The 27,647-nt window shown below is 40.4% G+C and overlaps 1 protein-coding gene across 1 annotated transcript; it reads right to left on the bottom strand.

The window, feature by feature from the left end:
- Nucleotides 1–87: 87 nt before the first annotated feature.
- LOC142035482 (vitellogenin-2-like) lies at nt 88–23,824 on the bottom strand. The gene is made up of 35 exons (XM_075037577.1): nt 23,785–23,824; nt 23,653–23,673; nt 23,399–23,550; nt 21,618–21,869; nt 20,908–21,069; nt 20,672–20,820; nt 19,923–20,073; nt 19,647–19,804; nt 19,405–19,570; nt 18,382–18,507; nt 17,820–18,038; nt 16,628–16,845; nt 16,369–16,466; nt 15,946–16,070; nt 15,734–15,835; nt 14,973–15,092; nt 14,697–14,886; nt 12,832–12,925; nt 12,532–12,717; nt 11,860–12,004; nt 11,516–11,738; nt 11,250–11,425; nt 10,171–10,875; nt 9,646–9,696; nt 8,638–8,727; nt 7,316–7,528; nt 7,079–7,221; nt 6,542–6,680; nt 5,872–6,007; nt 5,250–5,436; nt 4,831–4,922; nt 3,656–3,753; nt 2,758–2,917; nt 1,178–1,339; nt 88–319 (listed from the first exon to the last, which is right to left on the bottom strand). The coding sequence occupies exons 1-35, from the start codon at nt 23,822–23,824 to the stop codon at nt 201–203; spliced, it is 5,568 nt and encodes a 1,855-aa protein (XP_074893678.1). The 3' UTR covers nt 88–200.
- Nucleotides 23,825–27,647: the final 3,823 nt, after the last annotated feature.

Raw genomic sequence — 27,647 nt, 5'->3', positions numbered from 1 at the left:
TTACGAAATCAGATATTTAAGGGCAATCGTACCAGTTTCTACAATAATAAAGTTTAATACTTTAAATTACTTGGGAAGATTCCACACGTCCTTAAACACTTCATTTAGTATCTCTATTATTCCCTAAGATGAGTTTTCTTACACTACAACATAAAAATATTAAAGTGTTTCTGTTTTCTCCTGTGCTGCAATGTACAGCTTCATGCACTGCAGTCTTCGTTCTCACAAGAACATGCTATGTGTGCATCAACAGTGTCCTGTATATCCTCTGACTTCTGGTCGAACTTAGTCTGTTTGTCCGTCAGGCTGGTAGCCGAATCTGATGGGGAACAAGAAATGAAAAGTAAACAGTATACTTCTGAAGCAGTTCTGCAAGGTACAGCACTTACCATGCACCAGTCATTAATTACAGTGGGCTTGGCTTCTCCTCACTGGCTTACATATTTATGTTTGTCTAAGTCATGCAGAGATGTTCCAGGAAACTCATTTAATTAATAAGCCAGTTCTATCTACTTCCATGTAGAATTTTATTAATAATACATTTAGGAAAGGATATTACGGTCTTAAAGGAAAAACAAACTTGGAAAACAGACATGAACCTATCATCTATATAATCTATATCTACCTTTTATGATCTCTTATTATCTACAATATACCTATAAAAAATATATCCTCCTATATCACTGCATCTGTGTGCAGGAATCTCATCCACGCCTGCCCTTCTATTGCCTAAATCAGCTTGGTGAAATTGGATCACGCCCAAAGGCAGCTATATATAAAAAATACAAGGCAAGGATCTCTGCTGCACACGATCAGATATGGCTGAGTCCTCACAGGCTGCAATACAGTTTTTCAGTTGAATCACAATGTTGACTGTGCTGTTACCCTGCCCTTACCTTTTTAGCTCAAAGCACCATGAAGGGAAGTTCAGTTTAGTTTTTAAATTCTGGTATAATGAAAACCATAGTAAAATTATGACAGAAAACCATCTCTCTCACTAAAGGAGGTTTTACATATTAATGAAAACAGGGAAACATCTTTGGTCAATACCACAGTAAGTCCATCCCTACCTGTGGATGTTAGATTATTCAAACGTTTCAAGTGGGTAACTGAGTCAAGGCACCATTTATTTAGACTTTTGTGCAGCTCCTATTCAGTAGGATTTCTGTTGACTTACCAGCTGGGAGACAGTGGAAACCAACAGTGACTGGAGTAGTCTTGGTGGCAGAGCATCCTTTCATACAGCGCAGGACGGGCTCTGTAGAATAGCACTTGGACTCTACACCCACAAGCTGAACTGTCTTCTCAAGCTTCACAAATGAGCGTCGCAGTTTGCAGGCTGTAACATAATAATTGGTGATAGTTTATGTTCTTACATTCAAAAGCTTAAGATCCCCCCTGAAGGACCCATGTGCCAACACTGCCAATTTGCAAACAACTTTCCTCTATGAAAACTATATTTTCACCATAAGTGAAGCAGCGTCACTGACTGATAAGCTTTTCAAATCAACTTATCAGATATAGAGCTACTGAAAGTTAATTTCAAATGCAACTGGTATATTTCTAGGTTAGCATGTAGAAACATAGTCTGATGTACTTTCTAATAAACATTTTTCGAAGTAAACTGGCTTACTGAATAGCTGCAAAACCACATTTGAAAGTGTTGAATACTCAGCAGTGGAAATAAAGGGGGGATTTCTGACCAAATAAAAATAATCACTGAAGAATTACACTATTACCACTGTCATTCAGACACAGAATTGCTGTAGAGAGAGACCAAAAGTCATTGCTGCCAGCCAGTAATATTGATCTCATTTTGGATTCCCACGACTAGCAGTTAGAAGTATGTGAGAAGCTAAATCGACCACAATTTATTCCTGACTATAAGCTTTATTCTCTAAAATTCCAGCCATTTCCGTCATATGTTAAATGGAACCACAATATGTGGTAACTACCAACCGTGGGAATATTATTTGTGCACATGCATGTGGACTCCGCATCCCTCTAAAGCAAGTTTGATGCCCAGTATTCTTGACAAAGACATAGAAGAATAACAGTTAATGCACAGCTAAACATGTAGAAGTCATCTCCAGGGACCAAGGAAGTCCTTCCCACCAGGACAAGTCTTCTTTACAAAGGCAACATGCCTGTTCTCCTCGCAGCACTGTGGTATGCTGTTGCATCATAACCTCAGCTGAGAGCATCAGCACACCATAAGATCCTAATCTACTGGAACACTTAAAATACAGCTTTTAATTTCAACCATGTAATTAAGTCCCTGGAACTGCTCATACACTTGAATGCTTTGCTTGACAGGTTGCACTGGTTCAAAAAACAGGTGGTCAGCCGTGGTAATAACTACTAATCCCCATCTGATTTTTTGATGGGTCAAATGCTGGAAACTGATGTCTGGAAAATACTGTTGTGCTTATATCAAAGCATTCCGTGTGAATTTATCCTCTTACATTTTTTTCTGATCTTTTTCTAAAACACTTCAAAACTGAAACAAAGATTTTGTTTCAACTTGGTTATTTAATTTCATCTGACTTGTGTATTTTGGCTTGTTAGTTTAACTTGTAATTTCTTATTTCTTTCTAAGCTGGCACATAATTTTAATACTTAATATGTAAGTTAATAATGTATCCTTTTAAAATACTTTTTATTTCCAAAATGTTTACAGATTTTAAATTTTCTAAACAGATTCTACATTTTCTAAACTGCAGTAATATTATGTTAAATTTATTAGAGCTTGCATACCTCCTGTGCAAGGCTTTTCTTCCAAAATCCAAGAATGCCCAAAGCTCACTGCATCTTTAGCTAGATATCCGTTGGGCATCCGGTATTCCTGTTCACATTCTGCGTCATATTTTCCACATATTCCACACATTTTCCCTGCCATCCATAAAGCAACTTGAATCTTTGAGAAAAAAAGTCAAAACCATTTCAAGTTTAAAAAAGTAATACCTATGGAGCAGATTTTTGCTATGCAGGTCCCTTCCAGTATAAGTTAATGCACAAATGTTTAAAATCTCTTTAGTAAAAATACAAAAGGGTCTGACAGTCAGATGCCAAACTCCTGTCGTGCTGCAGCATCTTTAACTGTTACAGCCTTTAAAACCCTCTGTGCTAGTCTAGTATGTTATTAGTAGTCTAGACTGTTAATATGCTGAAGCTTTTTTCTGATGGATGTTTTCATAGTATAGGTGATAGATACAGTATGGTTTGTATGATTTCTTACATTCCCATTTCACATTAGTGTAGCCTTTAAAGCATTCATTCATATTAAAAGAATGGCTGCATTTTTGCTGATTTGAAGAATTATACAGCTGTAAGAACAGTGGACAGGAGCTGAAAACTCATTTTTCTTGCAAATGCACTGCTGGCTCAGTGTGTGTACGCTTACGGGCCCATTTCCCAACACATACCTGTACTGCAAGAATAAGGTATTTTTGTTGGTGAAAGATTCTCACTTCTCCCCCTCAGAAATAAATAGCAGGACTGTGCAATCCTGTAGTGTCATCTTCCCTTTGGGGTTTTTTGGGTCCTGCACACATTTGGCTTTGCCAATATATTCTCTTGCACTCATACATACAAACTTAAGGGAATCCTATGGAAATTTCTCAACACTCAAGCTTATGAAGAGGAAGAATGATACCCTGAATGTGTATCCATCAAAGTACAATTTATCAATGCCATAGGCTGGAGCAACAAGTACAAGCCCTTGCTTTTCACTGTGGATCCACAGAGGAACACCTAGAAGAAAACAAAATAAAACAAAGCAAAACCAAAACCAAAACAGACCCGACCTAGCTTCTTTAAGAAAGAAAAAAGCAACTGTAATGTTTCTAAAATGTTCTTTTCCTTGATATTCCTCAATTGTTCTGTTCAAGAAAAAGAACATACAGCAAAACAATGTAGAAATGTGTATATATAGAAAATAGGTGTTTGTAAAAAGTTGGAAAACAATTTTAATGATCACAGATTTATTCATTTTTCTTTGGGTTATTAACATATTCATATTTATTTTTAGAAATTATTACAGAGCTGTCTATAGTATCTGTATAGTTGTGCAGATATACAAGACCCTGAGTACACTATTGCGGTAAGGAAAGAAAAAGAACACTGTCACTGAAGCCATTTCCAGCACAATTATCACTTGCCAGGTACGTAAGAAATAGGACAGAGCTCAGCACTGACAGGTGCTAACCCAGTTTCAGCAAGATTTAGCCTGATTCACATACTACAGCTCTACAGTCAGGAAATACCTGCCTTGTATATAGCCCCTGACTGCATAGCACAGAATGAAACAAGGTCCTGCTGCACCTTTCACAGAAAAAAAACTGTTCCTGCTTTGAGAGAAGCAAGCAGGCTATTTTACCAGTTCTCCATATTTATTCCTAGCAGGTTTCAGAATGCTAACCAGATTTATACCTACAACTCAAATCAGGAAAAACATTGGTACACAAGTGTGGTGAATTTCAGAAAACTCTAATTCGGAAAGTTTTAATCAAGCAAGATTTTTCAGTATAACTGAAACACTTCTCAAATTTGGAACTCCAGCAGGAGCTGCAGTAATGTATGAAAAGGAGGGACCTTCATATCAGTTATATCTTGCTTAGTTTAGCCACTTCAAGAGCTTCACACTCTAATCAGTCTTTCTAAATGTTCCTATGCAAGTGAGTAAAATACATGTTCTTAAATAGAAACTTACAACCAAAGGTAGAAATATTTATTGGATACAAACTGATGGAATCTCTTTGATAGCTTTTTTTGTCTTTTTTTCTCCTAACACATATGTGAAAATGAAACAACTGATGCTGCATCACTTACCAGTAGATATGTATGAAACATTCGTCGTGGGGCTTTCAACCCCATCTACCAGCAGTTTCACCTGCCCTTTCACAGGACGCATATCAATTTCCCTGTTAAGGAGAAGAGCGTTCATACCCTGTTTGTATCAGGTTCACATGCATACAGCGACAAAGGCGTTTTCCTGCTCGCTAAATATCACTGGTCACAGCATAAGCTCATTTCAGCTACTTAAATTACATCAAGGGTATTCTTGTCACCTAAGATGCAGGATACCATCATCAGCATCACATTCAATATGCATGGAAAGTAAATGAGGGAAATGCTGAAATCCCATGGGCTGCTAACCATTGCAGTAAAGCTCAGATCTAAGCTCCTCTCATGTTAAATGTGGTCAGTGTAGTCCGTCACACTCCCAGCATCTGGCAGGAGTTACTTACTGACTGCCAAGCTTGATGTTGATTGCTTTCAGGTTCATAGCTTCTTCAGCCTTCCTCATCATCACCAGGAACTTAAGGTCAGAGCTGCAATCCTGAGCCAAGATGTGGTAGCAGTTTGCTGGCATTGTGTAGTTAAACTGAACTTCGTTAAAGGTTGTGATCTTGTTGTGGGAAACTGAGCAGTGAGCTGGTTAAATAAAATGCCAGTGAGTGTTTGCTCTTCCATAAAAGAAAGTCATTAAATGGCATATTTTATTTTTAGTGCTATATTAGTTTAGCTTTATATTTTTTTCTACTAGGTGACATTTTTGTGTGGCTGTTGGCTACTAAGCACCCATAAATTCTAAAAAAAGGCATGGAAAATATACTCCTCTATCTAACAAAATATAATTGCCAGAAAGTTTAAATGTTATCAATTCAGATAATTGGTATCTTGATCCCTGAAATGCTGATGATTTCTTTACTATATGCACAATATTATCTCCCAGTTGAACCACCCTCGCATTATTACAGCACATTTCCTAATTAACTGGAGGCAAATAATCCCAGAAAAAATCAGAAGGTACTCAAGTAATTTGGGAGACTGAGGATGTCATACTTCTGAGCCTGATTAGACTCTGACCTTTCAAATTCTCGAGCACTGCAGAAGGGGCTTCAGCAAAGACATTCCAGATGGGAGGCTGCAGCTCTGAAGCTGGTATCCTCGGACCTACAGGGAGTGACAGGGGAAGCCTCATGGCTTTTTCATAGAAGATCATCTGAAAAGGAATTCAAAAGCACACTCAAAATACACTTGTGCCAGATATTCACAGCAAACAGCTGAGGTCAGCTTTTTCTCCTATTTGGAATTAGACTTCAATTTCTTCTACTTTGGTTGACACAGACTTCATGTGGACACAACTGATCTGACTCACTGTCCATGAGCTTTTTGCGTCTGCTTACAGTTTTTGCTCATGGTGTGGGTCACCATTCAGATATTATTTGGGAGAGAATGAATTAGTCCCCTTCAAAGGTAGTTAGGTGAACACTTAGGGAGCTACTACAGATGGAAACACACGTCATTATGAGTACCCATGGCACTCTCTTTTTCCATGAACAAAATCACTCGATAAATATTCTTGGATGTAATATAGGAAGGTTGAAAATAAACAAAAGTTGTTGTTATCATTTGCACCCAAACTGATGCTTACTTAATTTTTCTTTCTCAGAATTGTCCAACTGTAATTAAAATGCAACAGTCTTACTTTCTACTAGGAAAAAATAGGAGATCGATAATAATATTTCATAATTACATCAGGAAGCTTGATAACAACATCACATGTCCTTGGAGAAGTTAGAGCCACGATCATCCTGGCTTGTCGAGAAGGATTCTTGTCTGTTTTTTCGGAGAACCCCAGCATAAATGCAGCCCCAGGGACAAACTTGTAAAACCTTCAAAAATTCAAATCAGAAAGATCTGGTGAAATAGAGGAGAAAAAGCAGTACACATCCCAATCAGGTTGTCTCACGTCTGTGTGTAAGTAGCATAGAGTCTTCAGGATCATTGGTTAGGTCCCCATGAGCACGCTCTGCTTTACTGATCAAGTGTTCAGTGAAAGGAAGGATCTGTTCCTCAGTTTTCAGTAATTATGTCCAGTATAAGGAATTACTATACATTACAATAGGATGGCTATGATCTCCCACTCAGCTTTTATCTGAAGGCAGTACTCAGATAAATCAGAGAATAAAATAATAGCTGGTACTTTAACCACTAGATCTCATGGGTGGATGCTGATTTTGCCCAGCTGACCCATATCATGAACAAGTGGCACTAAAGACTAAAACCTCACCATTCTGCTATGGATCTGACACTTGAAGGAACTTTAGGCCACTCCAGTTTCACTTGTACAGCAGGGTGGGCAGCAAACCGCCCAGTTACCAGCTCAGTTGAAATCTTGTAGTCCTGGCAATTCTGGCCCCATTTCAGGTATGCCTATAAAGGAGAGATAAATGGTCCATTTTTAAATGCATGGAACATGGTTTTCCTGTGATGCATACAGCTGTATATAACTATTTTTGAGCCTTACCGCTGCCTTGTGAGCATTAAGGACTGAAGCATCAGCACAGAGCTTCCACTTGCTTGAATCGGTGAGGTTTGACACAAACACCTGCATCCGGGGCCTGATGGAGTCAATATCAGCATATACCACGAGCTGGAGGCCTCCTATCTTCTTATCATTACGAATGCCATGAAGAAAAACAGCTAATACTGGTGTTTTAATATCTCCCAAAAACTTAGGCTAAGAAGAAGGGGGAGAAAGTATGCAGAGAATATAATTAAAAAAGAGTTACCATGCAACATTTTAGATGCAAGATCTAGATGGATAAATGAAAAGTAAGCAACTGAACTGCAAATATATACCAGCATATGTACCACACGTATATACAGGCCTATAAACTCTCATGCGTGTGTCTTTAATGTGCATGTGCCTCTGCATGCACAGATGGATTTTATCACTGTATTTTACATGAGCCAAAAACTTGTGCCATTTCCTGAGCTACAGCTGATACTGTGGATATATTCACATCATTAGGATACAGTAATGACTATATGATTTGGGCTTCATTGTTAATACCCATATATTTGCCTGTGAATGACAGGGAGCGGTTCAATTTGACTAACAACATCAGCTGTCAGTTATATTCATCACTCATTCTCACAACAATAACATCCCCCAGTTAATGTCCTCCTGTTTCTCTCTCTGGTTGGTCTGCTGGCTTTCACCTCACACTTCACCTGTGAGTTCTGTGGGGCAGGCGGGTTTTGTGTCTGCACAGCACCCTAGCACAAAATATAATCCAGGACATTGTCTTCAACATCAGGAACCACCCCCCCTCTCAACAGCAGGGCCTTAAGTATGCTACGACCTGCAATCCCTTCACTCCATCGTTAGACTTCACTTCATCGCTTGCCCCAGAGAGCAAGCCTGCACGCATCAGACTGGGTGGTGGTGAGGAGCCAAGGTGCCCTACGTCACCTCTGGAGCATGCCTTCTGCTGAGGCTCCCCTTTGCCTTGGCCTCCACCACCAACATCCTTGCGCTGGCACTGCAGCACCTCAACGTCCCTCCTGGTTGCAGAGGTCACAAGATCAGTCTCTGCAGGCATCTGTTGGATGGGATTCCCATGAAGGAAGGGTCACGGTGCAAGTAACAACGATCCTCACCTCACTGCAGAGGAAAGTGTGTGTGGGAACTATGGTGCGTGTCTCACTCTTGATTGATACCTGAGACTTGAGAGGTTGGTATTTCTCTCTTCCCATTACCCTAGCTGTACAATTACTGCAAGGTCACAGCCACTCTGCCATTCTTCCAAGCTGTCAAAAACCCCTAAAAATGATGCAACTAACCCAGGAAGCAGCTCGAGATGAGGCACGACTGGATCTGGTAGAAGAGTAGGTGCTGCTAAGTGGGTCACCTGAGGGTTTCCTTTTTGGGAACTGCAAAAAGAAAACACATTATGCTCAAGAGGGTAACTTAAAAGCATCCTTGAAGAAATTGTACTAGGCAGTGCTGCAGAATACTCTCTGTCACGGCACTTCGTATTGGTAAACTTGCATTCCAACCCTGAGCAGCTCATTGACTTGCAATATGCTTTGTCCTGCTTAGTCCATGTGATCTAGCTCTGAAAAATGTTGTTTACCCAAATATATCTGACCCCTCAGAAGAGACAAATAAGGAACATGTCCAGATGAGAATTCCCTGTGTGAAAAAAACAATGGACCAGAGCAAGTCAAACTGAACCAGCCTCTTAATTCAACATAAAAGATCAGAACTGCTTCATTTTACTTCTGGAAGGGCCTGATCAACTGGAGGACACACTGAATGGACCAACTGAATAGAGAGGATCAACTGAACGGACACACACAGCTGAACTTTTTACTTTTTCAGGAACACTAATATCAAGTACACTCCTCCTGGCTGGCTCATGCCCTAGTAAGAATCTTCTGCTGAACTGAAGTACCATCAAATAAGGTATCCTCCCACATTTGTCAACATTGCTATCCCGGTTTGTATCAACAGTGATTCCAACCCAAGAAACCAAGTGATCAAAGCCGGTCAAATGCCCCAACCTCTTGATGGTAGGATCTTTGCTCCTCCAAAGTGTGCATCCCCACTGCTTCGGTAGAGCTTTGCGTGTACTTTGCAGAGCCGCAAATGGCATCATGAGTGCAACACAAAGGAGAACATAGATCTCAGTCTTTATGCATCTCAGAAGAACCACCACTGTTGATTTTGTCTTCTAAATGTTATCAGTACTGTAATTTCCCTTAACAAAGACAACAAGTTGCCTTTAAGGTTTCCATTTGACTCATGACAGATTCCATACTTAATTTACTGAGGAAATAAAAACTCACCTCTTGTCTATGCGCTGATCTAAAGCGATACTGATAAATCTCATGATGTCCCTTTGAAAATGATAAAAACAAGAAGATGAAAAGTCTCAGAAGAAAAGAAATGCTGCAGTTACATTGAAATCTGAGCACTGGGAATTAAGTAAGAATTTTACCAATTATCATTCATACATAGTTCTGTATGCTTTGTCACAAGCACATAATGCAAGATTTGAAGTCTTTTTGTTCCTGCTGCAAAATTAAGACAGAAACGTGCAATATATATTGAGAGAAAGTAGTAAATTGGCAAAAAATGGTTCCCTGCCTATAACAAAAGTTTCAACGCACTTGTGGAAACTTTTGAGATGCTTTGAAGTAGACATCTGAGCCAATGATTGCAGGTGTGTTTGCAGAATAAATTTTGCAATTTTATGTTGCTAAAATTTACTGTGTTAACTCATAATTTAATGATTTATGATGCAAATCCGGCTGCCATCAGGAATGTGATTCATGAACATTAGCAGCATCAGTAAACTTAGTGACAGTTACCCATATTTTGGAATAGCTGCTGCTGCTGCTGCTGCCACCTTCCAGATGTCCTGAATGATGCCCATGGCTATGGTGACTCAATGACTTGCTGCTGCTGCTACTGCTGCTGCTACTGCTGTCATTCAGATGACTTGAGTGATGCCCATGGCTATGGTGACTAAATGACTTCCTACTGCTGCTGCTACTGCTCCTACTACTACTACTACTGCTACCTTTGCTGCTGCTACTGCTACTGCTGCTGCTACTGCTCCTACTACTACTACTACTGCTACCTTTGCTGCTGCTACTGCTGCTGCTGCTGCTACTGCTGCTGCTCTTGCTGCTGCTACTGCTGCTGCTCTTGCTGCTGCTGCTGCTACTGCTCTTGCGGCTGCTGCTGCTACTGCTCTTGCTGCTGCTGCTGCTACTGCTCTTGCTGCTGCTGCTACTGCTACTGCTCTTGCTGCTGATGCCACTACTGCTAGGGCTGCTGCTCTTGCTTCTTGCATCTTTGTTTCTTGCTTGCTTTACTTGATCTTTCTCATCTTCATCCACGGCCTTTTTACGATCAGGAGAAGCAGCAGATGATGAGGAAGAAGAGGCAGTTGAGGAGGCAGAAGATGAGCTGGAGGGATTTTTTGCTTTGGGGTCTGTCCCAAGCTCTGTTAGCATAGCATTTCCCTTCTTAGAAGGTTGCTTCTTCCGGTGTCGCGTTTTATTTGCAACCTGCAAAAACAGTTCAAAGAGAAGTGCAAGAGAGGGGATACATCTGGTTCTGTATTTACAAAGTAAAACTTCTCTGGGTGTCAGACAAGCTGCTCATATAAGCCTTTCAAGGGAACAGCAACTTGCCTCCTCACTCACCGCAGAAGCTGCGGAACTCCCTTAGATCCACTCCGCCTAGCTGAAATCTAGCCCAGCATGGAGGACCAGTCCCAGCTGGATGCACCCCGTAGGGTCAATCCCTCCAGATGTGGCACTGGCACCTTTCAAACTAGCCCCATCCTTGCTTTTCCATGCCAGCTTTCCACACTGAACTTCAAATTCTTGGCTTCATTTATGGGAGAATATTCCTCCCTCCCATGCTCAAAGTCTCTTACCTTGAACACATTTTCAATGCCTAGAATCTTCTTCAGTTTAGCTTGAATGTCCTCATATCGAGATGACTCATCCTCTTCCTCAGACTCTGAGTTTACCACATGAATTATTTTCGAAGCTGCTCTGGATCCTGCCTGAATCTCCAGCTGAATTTTGTCAATATCAGCATCTGTTTGAACTACACACCAGTTGCACGTATTAGAAGGTTATACTGCTTCAAATAGCACCGACAAACCTAAGATGACAAGGCTTGTGCTCAGTATTGTACCTGGTATCAAGACTATTTTAGCTTCATGTTCTCCAATTAATCTGTGCAAATATGTATTTTTTAGGAAACTGGCATCTTGTGATCTTCTGGAAAAGCAGAGCTGACAACCAAGATGATGCAGTTTGACACAAATGTCTCGTTTATGAGTTTTTCTTCCTGTGCCATAGCGAAGATCCTCTTGAGAGCTATAGGCATGCCTCCTTGGCATGCTGTCAGCTCCTTGCTGCATTGGAGATGAGTACATGAATACCACTGGGAGCATATCATAGGCAAGAGTAAAACTGCAGACATGTGCATCACGGAAAGGGTAAATATTACTGTATAAGCAAAAAGGAATAGGTTACCATTGTGGAACCTTCACTGGAAGCTCTCTCTGATGGCTTGAAAGGTTCTTCCACAATATCTGATGAAGCGTCTTCTGGGAGAATTGAAGTCCTCTTTTCAACACCTAGTTCTCCTAAATTTCTTGATACAGCAAAAGCCTTATGTCTGTTGAGATATGCACAAAAGATGGTGAATTATTCCAACTCCTTGTCTTTGAATTAAATGAAATAATACATCCCTATCAGTATCATGTGCCAGCACAGAGACATGTTGTTTGAACATAGGGTTTGTATATGCAACTATATGTATAAACATTATTAACGAGTTCATGACAAACATCAGTTCCTTATATCACAGGAAGTTTTCAAAATCTGGATAAATTTAAACAAATTTCCAAAACATGAAAGGCATTCATTTAAAAATAAAAATTAAAACCCCTAAAAGGCAATAAAATAATAAACAAATAAAAATTAAAACCACAAAATAATAAACAAATTAAAATAAAAATCTGAATAATTTAGGTGTCTTGTGACTTTTAACTCCCCTGTTTCTCTTCCTTGCTCTTTATCCCAAAAGTTCTGCTACACACTGAAAAGTCACTCTGCCTACCTAGAAACCTCTGTAGGAGTTCAGTGAATGGTGAACTTTAAGGTTTCAGCAACAGGAAATATTCTGAAATAATGCTACCATACCTTCCAACCACTATCTCAGTTTCCTCATGGCATGGATTTGTTTCAATCTTAATATTTTTCACTTTCATGTCTATCTTGGCATCAAACTTCATTGGCGCTCTTGTCAGGACCTTGCCTTGAATTTCAACAGCATGTTGAAAGTATTCTGTGTTGACACCCATTGTTGCGACTGTATATATGTATAAACTGAAACAGAGTGAAGTGGTCAGATGTAAGAAAGGTGCTCTTTTTTAACAGGTGGTTCTGCCTTTTCATAAAAAACCTCCATCATATGTAAAAAGCCTTAGAAACCTGCCATACCCTGGGTTTATGTCAGACCGAATCCGCATGGTGGATTCAAGCAACTGGGAAGGTCTAAAATCTCCAGTTAAAGGGGGGGTCATCTTTCCATCAACTGCAAACAACAAAACAACATTTAAACAAGGTAAAAGTGAAAGAAAGGATTTGAATTTAAGCAAGACACAGTTTTCAGGAAGAAGTAATATTTTTGTTAATACAAATATGGCTGGAAAACAAGACAGACTTTGGGGTACATGAGATCTTTCACAAGTCTGAAAAATACTGAAAATATATAGAAAGCTTGTTCTGTAGGCAAAGGTTCTGATGCAATATATTGAAAATTGAAATAAAAATATAGTAAGAAAATAAAGACCTAACCCAAGCTGAAAGCTTGTTAGTTAGTATAACATTAAAATTTCAGAAATACAAGGAGCCAGAAGACAGAGTAAATGGTGGGCAACCAGGCTAAACAAACCCTGCTCTCCAATCTTTCCTCACATCAAGTGTGAACATCTTTCTTGTACTGTGGACCCCAAACTAGACGTTGTACTCCAGATGCAGCCTCAAGTGTGCTAAATAGAGGGGGAAAATCATTTTCATGTTAGCTCTGCTCTTGCTGTTGCAGCCAAGGATGCAGTTGGCCTTCATCACCACAAGAGCACACTGCTGATTCACTGTACCAGCTTATCCTCCAGGCCTCCCTGGCCCTTTTCTGCAAAGATGCTTTTTGTCTGGGTGATGTACAGCTTATACATTGGATGGGTTACTCCATCCCAGGTGAGGGACTTTGCCTTGCCTTTGTCAAATTTCATCGCACTTCTGTCAGGCCATGCCCTCCAGGCTGTCAGGGTCCCCTGGGGCGGCAGCCTGACCCCCCAGTGCAGTGACTGCTCCCACCAATTCAATGTCATCACTGACACAGGTTTGCTGAGGGTGCCTTCTTTTCCAAACTTCAGATTGTTAAAAGAGACCATGCACAAGTGCTAACAACGGAGGAATGTTGCTCATAACAAGCCACCAATTAGACTTTCATCTGTTGACTACTCTTGGAGATCAGCAGCCCAGACAGCCTTCACTCACTTCATAGCCCATCCACCCAATCCATACCTCCCCAACTTGGCTACAAGGATGTCACTTAAAAAAAAAAAAAAAAAATTAAAACACCCACAAAACTAGGAACAGGTTCAAAGATCTTATTAAATCAAACTAACAAACCAAAAACCAAGAGCAGTGAAGAGTGGGCACATGCGAGACTTCTATAAAGAGCACAAGTACATGTACTTCTCCCTTCGTTCCTTATGTGGTATCAGCAGAAGGAAGGGTCACTTTTGCCTAAATTAAAAGTCTGCTGCACAACAAACAGTATGATCACTGAACTGACTTCTTGATAAGTGTTCGTACTTGCACATTTATTCTTTTAAAACAGAGCTCTCTGTCTCTTTTCACAAGTGCTCTTCTCTACCTGCCTTCTCTAACGTTACTGGTAGTCATCTTCGGATTGTCTTGTGTTTTCTTCTCTGTTTAAATCACCACTGAATCCTGCTTAGCTTGTCTGTGCATCTCTCAGGAGCCATCCCCTTCTGCCCATGTCTGTGTCAGCTCCCCATGCAGCTCTTGTTTTTTCTGGCCTTGAATGGTGTGACTTTCTCTCTCTGGTTTCCCAGATTCTCACCTCAATTTCTCTGTCTTCAATCCATTCAAAGATGAGGCAGAAATCAGCTGTGTCCAGCTTCTCTCCAAACACCTTCACCCCCTCCCCTCCACTACAAAAATAAGTTCTTTTTCTAACTTCCTGGTTTTGCCCTTCGTTCTCCAGCCCCTCTTAGCCTGTCCCTCTCCCCGCCTGCTCAGAGCTCGCCCACCTGATCTCGTACACCCCAACCCACCGTTGACTGCCGCACGTGCCAGAGCGGTCGTGTATGACCCGTACTCCAGCGGCAGACCCGTGCAGGTAGGAACGATGTATCGCAGCTCTCCCAGCCACACTGGCTGCGTCCATTGTCCTGCGATGCCGTTGCGGATTTGGCTGACGATTCTCTTCATCACTGTGTTCCTGTCGGCAGGTTCTAGCACAGTCTGCAGTAAAACAGAGGTCCGAGAGGTTTAGATATAAAAGTACAACGGTGTCAAATCTTGCAAAGAAAATTAGGGGTCCCTGGTACCTTCACAGCCTGATGCAGGACTTCCTTATTGATGTTGACATAGGCCAGCTCTTGGCCAAATATTTTCAGGTAGGCTGATATCAGGGGGGTTTCTGTTGGCAGCTCCTTCCATCCCAGCAGCTAGGGAACAGATAAAGAAACAAGCAAAGTTCCTTAATGCAACACTTTACAAATGGTAATTCAGCAAGGTGATCAAACCCATCACTGACCAAGCTGCAGCCTTCCATTGCTGCTCGCGTTTCCTTGCTGCTTTGTAAATAGCTCAGTGTCACTAATTCAGACTTACGCCCTGTCACTGAGGTGCCCACGAAGAGCCTCCTGCCCCGTGCTCTGTATTCTCACGCAGTAACATTGACACAGAGGCTCTGGGCCATTAGTACCCCTAAACCCGGTCTGAAAGCACAGCAACGAATCACCTTTTCTCTTGAAGACGAGACTTGTAAACTAAGTGAGGTAGAGGAAGGGAGGGAGGAGGAAGCCTGCCAGGCACGAGGCAGACACCTGGTGCAATGCCCTCCTCCCCACTCCTCCTGCAGCCATACCTGAGGGGGAGGAGGAGGCAGGGCCAGCGCCAGAATTTGCAGAAGCTATCGCGACCTGTCGCAGGAGTGATGTCCCCTGCACATCTCTCTTTCACAGAAATACTCGAGCTGACCGCTAGGCGGGTAGTTTACCTTCTGAGACAGGGCTTAACTAGCACAAGAAGCCCCACTAAATATTCCTTCACATAATCCACACGTTGCATTACTGAAAATACCTACAGCTTTTCCAATCTCCTTTATCTTTTTGTATGTGGGATATTCAGCAAACGGGATGTTGCGTTTCATGATGATGTCTGTGAGGCCTTCCACGCGGACACCAACCTACCAAAACAGCGTGCAAAGGAGCAGTCTGAAACGTACTTACAGAGACAAAACTTTGTGGTCAATTTTAATTTTAATTTGCTTTGTTATTGATTTAGGTAAATATTTACCTCCACCAAATCAGCCACTGACCCTGCAGAATATGCCATCAGCTTGGAAATTATTGCCGATGGGAACATCGTTCCTGGGCTGTTCATAACAAAGACATCTCCTGCAGCACCAACTTTGTAGTTATCTATGGCAGAAGTAAACAAAAGACACAGCTTTTCTCTAACCATTCTGCTTATCATTCAAGATCATATTTCTGCAGCTTTTTCCATTGCCAACTCTAACATATAGCATTACATAAATTTTAACTGTTTAGGCCCAAATTAATAAATGGCTACTCATGCACTTTTAAATATGTGACTGTCACATTTAATTCAATTTCTTATTGAAAGGCAGAATGTCATATTTCTCCAAAGAACTCAATGTCTCTGAAGAATAGATTTCTGAAGTGAAAGTTTCCTGGTCACTGAAACTCTTTTACTCACCAAAGTAATCACCAAAATGCATGACCTTGCTATACCGATAGCTCAGTCTGTCCAATTTGGGGGCCAGCAGCTTAAGGGCGATATTGCAAGCTGAAGATCTAAACAAAATAAGAAAGGTAATAATACCCAGAAATAAGCTGCACCCCATCAGAATATAAACTGAATTCAGTCTGTCAGCAGATGCAGTGCTGACTAACAAGAATGTAACAGAACTTATTACTTGCAGACGATCGACCACTTTGTTCCTGTCTCTACTTACATGTTGTACGTGTATGGCAATCTGCTCTTCGACAAAGCCTTCATGTGGGAATACACGAAACTGGCCACTTGCAAATTGCTCTCCTTCATTGCCACATTAGCTATCGTTGTTATTAAGGGAAGGGCAGGCCTTGTCTCAAAGATAACAGCACAAGCCATCATTCGCACTTCGGGGGGAAGCGACTGGTCTGCAAGGATCTGGATGAGATATCCCTGCACCTGCAGAGGAAAAACAGTGTCTGGAATTACCCATACTGGAGACTTTTTCCGCAGACTGGATCCACACGTAACCCACAAGAAGTATGTGAGAGGGGGTCATTATGCCTGCAGAAAGGTTTCCTGATCTTTTTTACTGCATGGTTCCACATCATTTTACTAAGACAAATGAAGCAGCCATGGAGAAACAGCCCCATGGAGAAGGGCTGGCACTGAATCTGAAATAAATGTCCATATATCAATGTATCGGGTCAACCCACCACAATCAAAAGGACATCAGCATAGCTTTTTGCATTAATGACATTCAAAGACCAGTGAATAACATTGGAAGAAACAACTGTAGATAATAAGATTCATTCTTTGGAGTAACTCCACTAACTCAGTGAGCACGTTTCACTATTTTAGACCACTTTTAAAAGCAGAGCTTCAGCAGCTCTCCGAAGACAGTCTGAGTGGATGATGTTTCATATAGCTCCTATATCTACACCATCTGAAAGGCAGGAGTCTTGTCTACGATTACCACTCCAGCAACCTCAGCAGGAGGTCAGAGGTGACTCATCCAATCTTAAGGGAAGGGTCTAAAAGAGGCAGAGTGATGTCAACATTTTGTCTGGGAGGTCAATAGAAAGTGAGTCTCTCTCTCCTCCTGATTATCGAGGCAGTTTAAAGTATATGTCTGACTTTTAGGTGGCTAAATTTCCACTACATATAATTAGCACAGGACTTAATTGGTTATGACAGATGACTAAAGAAATACTGCTGGTATCCTTCTGGAAGCTTCCTACTGACTAATAATTATTACAGCTTAGCGGAAAACATCAGCTGAAATATAAAACTGTATTGTGTTGTTCTTAAAAATAATCCTTTTTTTTTTAAACATGCTGAATCCACACACATGATACCATTCAACTCATTACCTGTACAGTATATATTCTCTAATTCACTAAGTAAAGAAATCCCTGACAGATCCTACTTACTGTTTTGGGGTCCTTCCAAGCTATTTTTCTCAAGGCCATTATGGCATCAATCTGAATGTGGATGGGGATATCAGAAGCACTGGATGAAGATATGGGAAGGAACTTCACGATGCGCTTGATGCTGGCTGGTTCTCCCATGTTGCCAATGCACTTCAGAGCTAATTTCATTTTGTCTTCACGACCCCTGCTGATTGCTTCATCTGCCAGGTCATGGATGGGCTATAGACAAAGCACAGTTCAGTCTTCTCCTCCTAATGTATAGATTGTCCACAGTGTTCCCCTTACTCACTGAAAAGCCTATCACAATAAAGCAACTGGGTTTAGTAAAATCACTCAGTGATGACTTCTCTCAGGATTTTACCTTACGGTGTGAAAACTGTGTTTTCAGTGATGAAGCAGATATCTACGTTAATAAAATGATTCATTGCCTTTGTTCTGAAGGAGCTATGAAATGTGTATTTGCAAGTCCAATTACCATTTTTATACTGTATCTTAAATGAATTAAGCTAATGTAATTAACATTACTGAGCTATTAAGAACAACCTAACAAAAAGCCACCCACCTGAAGAGCTTCTTTCGGACAAGCTGAGATCTGAGAACAGTATCTATTGATCACAGAACTGTATCCCAAGTAGGCAACTTGCTGAAGCATGGGACTTTTCTGGATTCGAGAACTGGTCACTAAATCCTGAGGAGGGGGGAAGGGGGAAAAAAATTAATTTGGTATTTAATACAGTGTTTCACATAGCTTTCAGAGCAGGAAAATAATCAGAGCTTATTTGAGGGGAGCAATTTCAGAATTATTATTGTTCACATCCAAACAAATTAAATCAGCTTGTAAACATTTTCTTTGCAAGCTTCACTTAGGAGCTTAATTCCCAATTAGTTTCAATATATAAAAGTTTACATAGCACCATTTTGGTTTTCCTCAACTGAGCATAGCACTGAATATACAAAGATTATGGGTAAACATCAATCTGTAAATAGAATATCCTTAGAACAATGTGCAACTCAATTTTATTTATGATGCATTCTCACATCATATCTTTTTTTCCTATTTAAGAAGAATATTGACTAAAGATGGCAAAAATCCTGTTCAGAATAAATGATTCATTATAGCATCAAAATATTTGATGTTTACATTAATTATTTACACTAATTGATGTGTACATTAATACTTTCAGTTGCAGCACTTTCCAGTTCATAGGAATAGTTTGCAATTAAAAGAGCTATTCAAATGACATAAACCGTGAATCACCATTTGTTTCAGAAGTAAGAGACTGAAGTGGACAAGGTTTTGTCTGTAGAAGGCATGACATGTGATCCCAGCAAGCTAAAGTGAGAATTATTGTCAGAAGCTGTTAGGAGAGAAGGGCTTTTATATCCATGTAGCAAAACGAAGACACAGGACTGAACTCTCCTCCCACATATGTAATGCTAAAAGAAATAAATGATTCAACATTTGCACAAAACTGGTGTACAGGAGAGGAGAATCCAGTCTCTAATGTACTTAATAATCAAAGATTGTCATCAATTATCATTCCTTTTGTTATCAGATAGGAGAGATTCACATGGATTTACTCACTGCTGCTGTTGAAACAGTGTGTTCATCAGCTTTCAGTAAATGGAGAGCAAAAGAAATGCTTAGAAGAGTCTGAATGTAGCTAAGGTCATCATTGCGAATTCTGGTCTTAATGAATTTGAGTGCTTCTGTGGTGCCTGTCGCAGAAACGGCACTCAGCAGCCATCGCCTGCAAGCAGGTTAAAAAAAAAATCTCAATTCTCCAAAAATGAAAAAGTTTCTTGTAAGTTGGTAGGATGAAATACCTGTAGCGGGGTTTATCTGAAAATTGTCTCCAGATGGACTCAAGACTATCAGCGCTTGCTATCCGGCAGAGCTGGACAAGCTCCAAGAATCTGTACGGAACATCATCGTGGAAATCTTGTTGGTTATTCAGGACTATGTGTTGCAGTGTTTCTACTATCTGTTACAAAACATGAGAGAGAGGGCATACATAATTAAATCCTTTGGAATTTATGATCATTGCTCTTTTATTAATTTTTTTATTAGGAAAGCAATTTGAAGACCTAAAAATACTGTACCCGTTGCTCGGGGTTTTTCATCTTGATTAGCTGCAGTGGCATCTGTGGCAGTACTGATGGGAAGCGGTAACGAAGGCCTCCGTAGCTCTGCATGGAAATGTCCGGGGCGCTCCCCCGTTCGCTTCTCACTTCAAGCAAGGTGAGTTGTTGTCTGTCAAGAGACAGGTGTCACAGGAGGAATGAATTAACTCTCTTCCTCCACCTGCCTTGGCTGTTTGTTGGTTCAGTGATACGGTGATGGTATCAGTTTTACTCTTTAATCACTTTTCTTATCAGAGTAAAGTCTTACTATTTGCTAATGGATAAAGCCTTCCAATTGGAACAAAATCGTTTTAGAGCTATCTACAATGAAATCTTTCCTGAGGAGGAGCTAAACCACCATCTCCTGAATGAGAGCTACCAAGTCAGTGTAAATGATGTTCTTATTTCTATGTGCACCATCTTCCTCCTGACACTATAAATTAGCCCTTTTTCAGGACAGAGTAATAAAGTTGCATTCTTGCAGTATAAGCAAGCAAAAGAGCTTTTCTCCTTTTCTTCCATGTAATTGTAGTGCCAAGTTCACCAGGGTACAAAAAAAGAATGGTTCACAGAATTTTTAGGAGTGTGGAATCCCCAACTATGAGTACTCAGGGCTCTACCCAACTGCTGGGGAGCTCAAGTCTCACTTTGCTTTGACTGGGAGTGAAAGGGACTGCCAGAATCTATAATCGTTCTCACTTTGGGAAGCAAACCCATGTCCCACCTACCTTGCTTCCATGACAGCAACACCGGTAGGTTCACTGAGTGGTGAGATCTGATATACCTGCTGTGACAGCACTTCGGTGATGAGAGTACCGCTGTCTGACTGCTTCAGTTTGTAGGAGAAAGCCGCAGTCCCTTTTATGAGCCTTCCTTTCTGGAGGAGGACAGAGAGACCCCAAGAGTGAATGGGAACAGAGTGGCCATGCTTGTAATTAGGAAGATCTTTTCACATCTCACGTACCATCATGTCAACAGGACAAGGATAGATGTAAGCCATTCCAACACTCTTCATCACTTTTTCCTGGCAATTATTTTGGTCTACGGTTTTGGTAACAGAGACTCGGCTGTTCTTCCTGTCTTCCTGGATGACATACCTTGTATGGCAAACACCTCCAATTCCAGCCTGTGCACATCAATACAGATAATGAGATTTCCCAATTACATCAGGATTTCACTGCCTGAGAAGAAGTTTTACTGAACGAAGATTCTGAAGGAGCAGTATGAGGGTAAGGACCTACTGAACAGTCTTAATTATGCTTTGAAACCTGTTACCACTACACACAATGAATCCTATCGAACTAAAAAATAGACACATCAACAGTACTCAGTCAGGGGATGGAGTTTAAAATGAAAGAGTAATCAACTAATTAAGATCAACAATGAACAAATAAAATGGATCAAGTAACTGTGTCAGGGAAGCCATATAACAAATACATTCACAGCTAATAATTCTTTTTTCTTCAGAGGACTGCATGTTAAGTCTTAGACAAATGTCTTAATAGGAATCCAGCCCATATAATTCCTTCAACACATACACGCACACATTTTCTTCTGTGTGAACGAAAATCGTCTTTTTTGATAATGAACATTTGAAAGCAGAAACTTGAAGGAAGAGCACCTAAAGACAACACATCCTTTAGGTACAGTAGGTTTAGCACAGAAAAAACAAACCTCTTGCAATTCATACACATTCTGTGACTTTTTAATGGTTATCTGCATCATGTTCAGTATTCCTCTCACTATGTTAACACACATATCGGGGCAGTCTTCTGGGCCATAAATGTTTCCAATCCGTCCACTACTGTATTCAAACTTGAAGGGCCGGGTAAAACATGAAGAAACCATTTGGGTGATTTTGGAAGATCGAGTAAATGAGTCCCTGGGCCAGATGCCATTGTATTCCTCGAATTGCGGAGACCGGATCTGGGAGGAAATTAAGAAAAGATACTTATGTGAATAAAATCATTTTGGTTTTAAATATGCAGACAGATTGGAAGAAATTAACATAATCACTAGTTATATACTCTTTCCTTCCAAATGTAGGCTTAGAAATTTATACAGCAGTTTATTCTTTTGTGTCTTGCTTACACTATTGTAAAACCAGTACAAACCCTGTGGGCTCAGCAGTGTTATTTTATCTTACAGAAGCAGTTAACGTATCGCTATTATCTTCCAGGGACATTTTAAACATTTTACTTGCATTAACTTTATAGGGAGAAAGGCTGATTCAAAAAGCAATTTTAAAAATTCAAATAAAATTCTCCCAATTTTTTCAGCCTTAAAATAAATGTTCTGCTTTAGGTGAAATTTAGCACTTTAAAAGTTTATATCATTCTAAATGGCAAAAAAGATAAAGTTTTAAAATGTTTCATTTTAACTCCTCTCCTTCCAAATTTTTTTAACTGTACTAGTTCCTATATTTGATTCTGTTACCAGCTGGGCTGAAACCACAACAGATTCAAATTTGTAAATTGCTTGAATCAACCCTTTTTTTTTCTTTTTTTTTTAATAATGAACAATGTATTTACAAACCTCCCCCCCTCCCCCCCATATTGAGACACAATGTAAATCAGAAGCAATTGCAATAACTTTGGCAAAAATTACTGCCTGTTTAGGTGTCTCAGGGCACAGCCTGGTGCACGCCATATAAGAATTTCAGGGTGAAGACTATAGTGTGAAATGCAATCCATAGCCCATAATTTTGACATCTTGCCCTCATCAATGAAAGAAGATCTACAGCTCAACTACAACCAGCAAGAGCTCTGTCACTGAACTCAGTGCCCAAAAAGGAAGCTCTGATTTGTATCTAAATTAAACAGACAAAAGTATTTTTCTGAAACATTTATTTCAGATGGGTCAGGTCCTGTCTCTGTTGATGTTGGCAGAGGCATGATTTCACACGTACAGAACTTTTACTGCATTATCCAAACACTAAATATTACTACATGCTCCTTTTTGATGCCTTTCATTTTTCAATCCTTCTTTCATCACTTATCACTTTTTATCCTTAGCTTTTATCACTTTCTATGTCTACATCTATTAATTGCCTGCATGTCAATGATTTTACATACCCAAGTCCTGGCTTCCCAAAGAAGTTGGAAATGCGTGTTGAGACTACAATCAAATCTTAAACTCAGAGCAGGCTTGAGCGCCTTGAGTTAGAAATAACCATTTTCTAACAGAACCCCTGATTTTGGCCCTCTTTTTCTGACACAAAGTCTTGAGGAACACCTGCTACAAACAATTTCCACAACAAACGCTGGTAAGTGACTGGATGCCAAATCACTCATCACTTCTGAAACTGTAGTTTGCAGATCATTCTCTGACATCCACAGCGCTAAGTCTCCAGTTGTGTTTCCTACAGTTTTCCTAAACCCAGATTAGCTGGATGCAGTTATGGCTGGGATTTATAGTTCACTGTTGCATGGTACGTTTGGAAGAAGACATAGTACCTTGAGGAGGTAAGTGTTCTCTGACAGCCCACTGATCTCTAGTTTGCTGCTCAAGCGCACGCCGGCTTTGGCTAAACTTTTTTCTTGAAGCCCATTCAACACCCAGCCTTCATAGCTGTACAAGTGGCTCTTTCTGCTACTGAATCCAGGGTCTGTGGGGAATAATAGCCGTTTTCACAATACTTGCAAGCGTGTTCTAATAAACCGAAATCACAAAGTCACCAAAAGAAGGTTATAGAAGGAAATCTACTTACCAATGTCAAACTTCTGGCTGCCTGCAAAAAGAGATGGAAAACCACATGAGTAACATTCAGTCTAGATCCAGCTGTTGCCACTGAACTTAAGGAAATTTTGGGAAAGAGAGATGAAGGGATATGTAGGCTTACCTACAAGGGTGAGCGCTAGTGCAAATATGATTCCCCTCATAGTGAAAGTGAATGGGGCTCTGCCAGACAGGGTGAGACTTTTATGGAAGAAAGCTCAGGAACACGTGGCTATGTTTTGCTGAATTCTCAAGTTTTTTATCAGTTTATGTAAACAATTTCCTTTTTGCAATCATACTTTCTCTTCAGAAGGAATGACAGAAATCAAGTCATACTTTGGCATCTCACTGATTTTCTCATATAATCCCTTTGCTGGATTGTTTAAAAGTTTCTGCTTATCCTAGTAAAATTATTTTACTAGGTTGTTTACAATGAATTTACAATAAACACGTTACTTAATTTCCTAGATTGAGTCACGGCTGGCTGCTGGTATTTGGTCCTGCCACAGATTAGGTTGATTTTGCCCAGGTTATGCTGACCTGGCATCTGACCCAAACTGTTACCTAACTGATAGTGGTCCAATTAACAACGTAGAGTCAGTGTCACACACATTAGTTCTTTCTCTCCCTCAGCAGGAGGCAAGGACAGCTAAGCCCTTGCTATTCTTACATTAAGATGTGCACCAAAATACATTTAACAACCTACTGAAAACCCATGTATATGGGATATATATATTTATTAAATAAATCAGATGATCAGCGTGTCCTTTCAGCTCCGGTCACGCTGACCACGAATATTTTTTAAATTAACAAAGATTTCATAAGAAATCTGTAAATATTTTATCTTCCAAGGTAAATGTGAACAATTAAAAGCCACAGAGACTCTTAGCAGCGAAGCAGGGGGAATGGGAGTGCAGGTCAGCTAGAACTTTTGCATTTCCTAAGGAGCCAAATACAAAATACAGCCAAGTAGCTGAACTGATGTAAGCGTGTAGCCAGCTTCATTGTTGATTTACACTGACAACCCAGGAACACTTTTGCACAAGTGTTCTGTTCTAGAAATGTCACAGGCATGGAGGCAAGTGGAGACGCACAAAACATGCTTGCCCTTTTTGAGCATGGTAATAGATTGATAATCACAAAAAGGGAAGAGTGAGTTCTGGTCAATCCCCCCGAAAAGTTACACAGTCTTCCAAAGTGAGCTGGGCAGCAACTGGATCAACAAAAACAGGCAAGAAAAATGCACAGGGGCTTCTGAGTTGGAGAGTATTTCTGGAGGGGTAACTTCAGTCAAAGCAGTAAACCATGGGCTTTAAGTCACACAAAAAATGTGAATCCGATTCCAATTCGACATCTACGATATGCTAGTTATTCAGTCACTTTATTCCTGCTCCCACAATACCCATGGTTGTAAGATTAACCACAGGAGCGTGATGTATGGCAAACGCTATTTTAACAACCACAAATGAACATTTATTTTCTATTCCAGCAGTCTCCCATGAGCAACTGCTCTTCCTGGGATGTCAGTCCCACAAGTCTTGACTTCCAAAGAGATTTCATCTGGGCTGTAAACCCACCTGGGGTTGTGCAACCTCTATTTTGGGAACTGTCATCCAGCTCACTGCAGAAGACCCCTATTTGGAGGGGGGAACAGACATTAGTAAGAAATATCTCCTTTTTCATGATTATGAGTCTATTCTGTTCAAGGCAACAAGCATGTTTTGTGCCTCAAGTGACAGACTTTTCACTAGGATGTTGGCAAGCTCTTCCATACAATTACAATTAATTTTTTATCATTGAACATTTCTTTAAAACAAACTTACCTGTTAAGCATTCCAGTTAGTTGTGTGTCTTGTACAACTCAAAACTTGAATAAGGGAACATGGAGTACTGTGTCAGTGTGACAACTACAACACAATGGATACCAAAGGATTTTTTAGGTTTGATTTGACTTGGGGGGGGTGGGGGGTGTTGTTTTTTAATTACAGTGCAACTTTGCTGAGCATAGTGAACATTAGAGGTAAGATGTATTGTCTGAAAGCAATAAATCAGTCATCAGATAATTTGAGCATTTCTTCTGGGATCAGTTTTTGGATCGAACTATATCCTTTCATATCTTATCATCTACTTCTCTTGCAAATTAGATGGGGGGTGGAAGGGAAGAAAGTAAAAGCAAGATGTCTTACATGTCTTTACACAAAAGCTTTGTGGTAACTGCAAATTAAAAAGTTTGTTAAATGTTAAATGTGCCCTATACTGCAGCTGGAGAGAATGGCCCTACCTGGAGCCTCTGGCAGAAAGCACCTGGGGAGACCCAAGGCCGACCCCTGGGGTTTTGCAGTCAAGGCTATTGAGGATCCAAGGCTCGCTATACTCCAACTGAAAAAGAGATACTGGCAGTGTATGAAGGAGTTCGAGCTGCCTCGAAAGTAGTTGGTACCGAGACACAGCTCCTCTTAGCACCCCGACTGCCAGTGCTGGGCTCGATGTTCAAAGGGAGGGTCTCCTCTACACATCACGCGACTGACGCCATGTGGAGTAAGTGGATTGCACTGATGACACAACAGGCTCACATAGGAAACCCCAGTCACCCAGGAATTTTAGAAGTGATCACGGATTGGCCAGAAGGCAAAGATTTTGGAATGTCGCCAGAGGAGGACGTGGCACATGCTGAAGAGGCCCCCCTGTATAATAAACTGCCAGAAGTTTCCTTTAAAAAAGAAAGAAAAAAAAAAGTAGCACAAAGAGTAGCTAAGCTAATTCAACATACACAGCATTGCCATTACCCTGTAAATATTTCTGTTCTCCTTTCAAGAATAACATGTTTAAATTAGTATTATCTTGGGGATTTATTAGTTACCTTGGCCCAGTTGAAGCGTACAAAGAACAATCCCCGAGAAAAAGCTAAAATATGGTCTGGGGTTTTTTTCATACACATGGGAATATTTTTGTCCTGCTGCAACTGAAATAGAGCAAGTCTGCAGAAGCTGGTGGAAGCAGTTCTTCAAATTAGGAAGAGGGCTGTTTTGTAGGGAGAAAGTTTTCTTAAGTAAAGTTTTCATTTATTAATTTTGTGCTATACAGTCTATTTTGGAAAAGCTATGTTGTATCATCCTCAACCACTAGGAATGAAAGGGAAAAAAATAACAGCTGTAATCTAATCCTGGAAAGTAAGTTCTCGTACCTAATCAGACTGATATTTATGGTAAAAGCACTCTCTCATCATACAGACTGAAGAAACAGCAATGCGTATTATATTTTAAAATTTTGGGAAATAAAACACCACAGTTTAAGAGAACCACTCAGCTTTTCAATATCAAGCATAGGTAGCTAACAATAACTGTATGCTAATCAGTCACTGGCAGTCAGTACTTCTTGTTCCTTCTTAAGTAGGCCACTTGCTTTATCATCTCAATTATGCACCTGGAGTATGTGTGGAGCAACAGTCTCCAAGTAAGAAAGATCCTGAAGTTGTTTCCAAGAGTACAGTACTACAATGCCACCATACTACCAACCAGATTATCCGCAGTATTCATACCATTACTAGCCATAGCTTCACATTTAAAAGCTTCCTGATCACTGCATATAGAGCAATCCAAAAACTCTGGGCATGTTTTCTGTCTGTACAGACAGGACTGAATCTACAGTCTACAGACTTCCAGGTCAGGTCTAAGAGGTCAGCTCAGGACCCCAACTGCACACACACTTCTAGCACAGTTGGCTCTTCCATGGAGACATTCAAATGAATTTCCACTTCTATAAGATGAATTACAGAATGTTAAAGCAACAAGTTAGTACAAAATGTTTATTAATTGCTAATCATCCAGTAGGCACAAACAAAAGATAAGTAAAATATTTTGTTCTTCAAAGGCATTATTATCCTAAAAATTACTGTCGTGAAGAAAAAAAACCTGTTTAACAAAAGAGTCCACCTAAACTGAGTGCATTTCAGTGTCCCACTCGGGCACCAGCAAACACACCCTAATT

This window comes from Buteo buteo, chromosome 10 (genome assembly GCF_964188355.1).
Source record: "Buteo buteo chromosome 10, bButBut1.hap1.1, whole genome shotgun sequence".
NCBI classification, from domain to species: Eukaryota; Metazoa; Chordata; class Aves; order Accipitriformes; family Accipitridae; genus Buteo; species Buteo buteo.
Note: the sequence above shows the minus strand (reverse complement) of the source record. Positions and strands in the feature narration are given on the sequence as shown.

What these genes read in the sequence shown, in the direction of transcription:
- LOC142035482 (XM_075037577.1), bottom strand. Translation starts at nt 23,824, where the DNA reads ATGAGGGGAATCATATTTGCACTAGCGCTCACCCTTGTAG. An exon ending in GCATTTTGGTGATTACTTTG is followed by an intron (nt 16,071 to 16,368) that starts GTGAGTAAAAGA and finishes CTTCTGCCATAG; the next exon opens with ATAACTACAAAGTTGGTGCT. An exon ending in CAGTGGCTGATTTGGTGGAG is followed by an intron (nt 15,836 to 15,945) that starts GTAAATATTTAC and finishes CTGTTTTGGTAG; the next exon opens with GTTGGTGTCCGCGTGGAAGG.